Source organism: Echinops telfairi, unplaced genomic scaffold, assembly GCF_000313985.2.
Source record: "Echinops telfairi isolate 266 unplaced genomic scaffold, ASM31398v2 ScPeMD7_10;HRSCAF=50, whole genome shotgun sequence".
Classification (NCBI taxonomy): domain Eukaryota; kingdom Metazoa; phylum Chordata; class Mammalia; order Afrosoricida; family Tenrecidae; genus Echinops; species Echinops telfairi.
The window spans coordinates 11,817,135-11,818,762 of record NW_022103907.1 but is presented as its reverse complement, the minus strand read 5'-3'; the positions used below and the strand labels follow the sequence as shown (position 1 = coordinate 11,818,762).

General features: G+C 66.6%; 1 protein-coding gene across 1 annotated transcript in view; it reads left to right on the top strand.

Annotated features, from left to right (window-relative positions):
- Positions 1-838: 838 nt before the first annotated feature.
- The window catches only part of LOC101642387 (cytochrome P450 1B1), a 5,308-nt gene continuing 4,518 nt past the window's right edge, over positions 839-1,628 (top strand). Inside the window, exons 1-3 of the mRNA XM_045287059.1 lie at positions 839-1,275; positions 1,335-1,366; positions 1,413-1,437. Of these exons, the coding sequence (XP_045142994.1) occupies positions 839-1,275; positions 1,335-1,366; positions 1,413-1,437 (494 nt within the window). The remainder of the gene's footprint in view (positions 1,276-1,334; positions 1,367-1,412; positions 1,438-1,628) is intronic.

The window sequence follows — 1,628 nt, the reverse complement described above, 5'->3', positions numbered from 1 at the left end:
ACCCACTCTCCTCCCCCCGCTCCCTCCCTTAAAACCAGGAGAAGGGGGATTGGCGCGATTGGATTCTGGAGAGACTGTGCAAAGGGGCCCCATCTGTGCGACGCCAGCTGGGAGCGTCGCGCGGGGTCGGGGAGTGGGTGGCGGGGGCTGGGGATTGACGCCACGCTTGGCCTTCTCAGGCTCCCTCCCACGCTGTGAAGGAAACGTCGACCTTGCTCGGACCCCAGGTGCATAGGGGTTCGGGCCAAGGAGGCACCTTTTCGATCCCAACCCTGACTCTTTGGCCCCTAGCTCGGAGGACGGGCAGGAGCCCCCGGAGGGCGTGCTTTGAACATCTAGAGTGGGGCAGGAGGGGTCTGGGGCACGCCGGGGGTCCTGAGACCCTCGGCTGACTTGTCCTCTGCAAAGGCCTCAGCCCCTTCTCTGAGTCGGCCGGGATCCCGCGCTGCTGGAGCCTCGCCTTCGCGCAGGTCAGTCTCCTGGGGTCCACCTTCCCTGGCCCGCTTCTGATGGGGCCTCGCCTGGAGGGTGTTAGTGGGGCTCGGGGACCCAGAGAGTAGGCACCGCCTCCCAGCCCGACTGTGCAGGAACCGTTATGCGGCTACAGGCGGGGGAACTGAGTCACCAAGAAGAACACGCCCCTTCCCTGCTGGGCTGGGGACTGGGTTGGGGGAAGCTAAGGGACAGCTTCAGGCACTTCCCCCGAGTTGCAATCTTGCCCTGTCCCTCGCAGGACTTCGCTCCACTGAGTGACCCCGCGGTCACGGCCTTCGGACGTCCGTGCTGCTTCTCTTGCATCCCTGAGACTAACGCCCTCGCCCGCCCTTCTGTCCCCAGCATGGCCACCAGCCTCAGCGCAGAAGATCCGCCGTCGCCGACCCCGCTGTCCACGCAGCAGACCACGCTGCTTCTCTTCGTGGCTGTGCTGGGCGCTGTGCACGCGGGCCTGTGGCTGCTGAGGCAGCGGCGGCGGCAGCCCTTGTCCGCACCCCCGGGACCGTTCCCGTGGCCGCTGATTGGCAACGTGGCCGCGGTGGGCCAGGCGCCGCACCTCTCCTTCTCGCGCCTGGCGCGGCGCTACGGCGACGTCTTCAAGATCCACCTGGGCAGCTGCCCCATCGTGGTGCTGAACGGCGAGCGCGCCATCCACCAGGCCCTGGTGCAGCAGGGCGCCGCCTTCGCCGACCGGCCGTCCTTCCCCTCTTTCCGCGTGGTGTCGGGGGGCCGGAGCACGGCCTTCGGCAAGTACTCGGCGAGCTTGGTTTCAACTCCCAGGTCACCTCTCCAGAGCTGTGTGATCTTAAGTTAATCACATAACCTCTCCCACCAGTGAGATCTGCAGCGCACACAATGTACAAAGCACACGGTCGGCCAGCGGTCAACGAGGCGCAGCTTTGATGTTCACTCTTGAGGACCCCGGAAACCCGGGGGGCGTCATTCCTGCCTGGTTACCATACATCCCACCGACTCCCATCTCCTGGGTTCACCCCCTTCCCCCCCAACCTGGCAGGGAAATCCTAGCTCTCCCCGTGCCTTGTGCGCCTCTCCCGGGAAGGAACCCGGCCGGCCGAGCGCCTCCAGCAGCGCGTTTGCACTGGGTCGGAGCGGCGGACGCGCAGCGGGGCGGG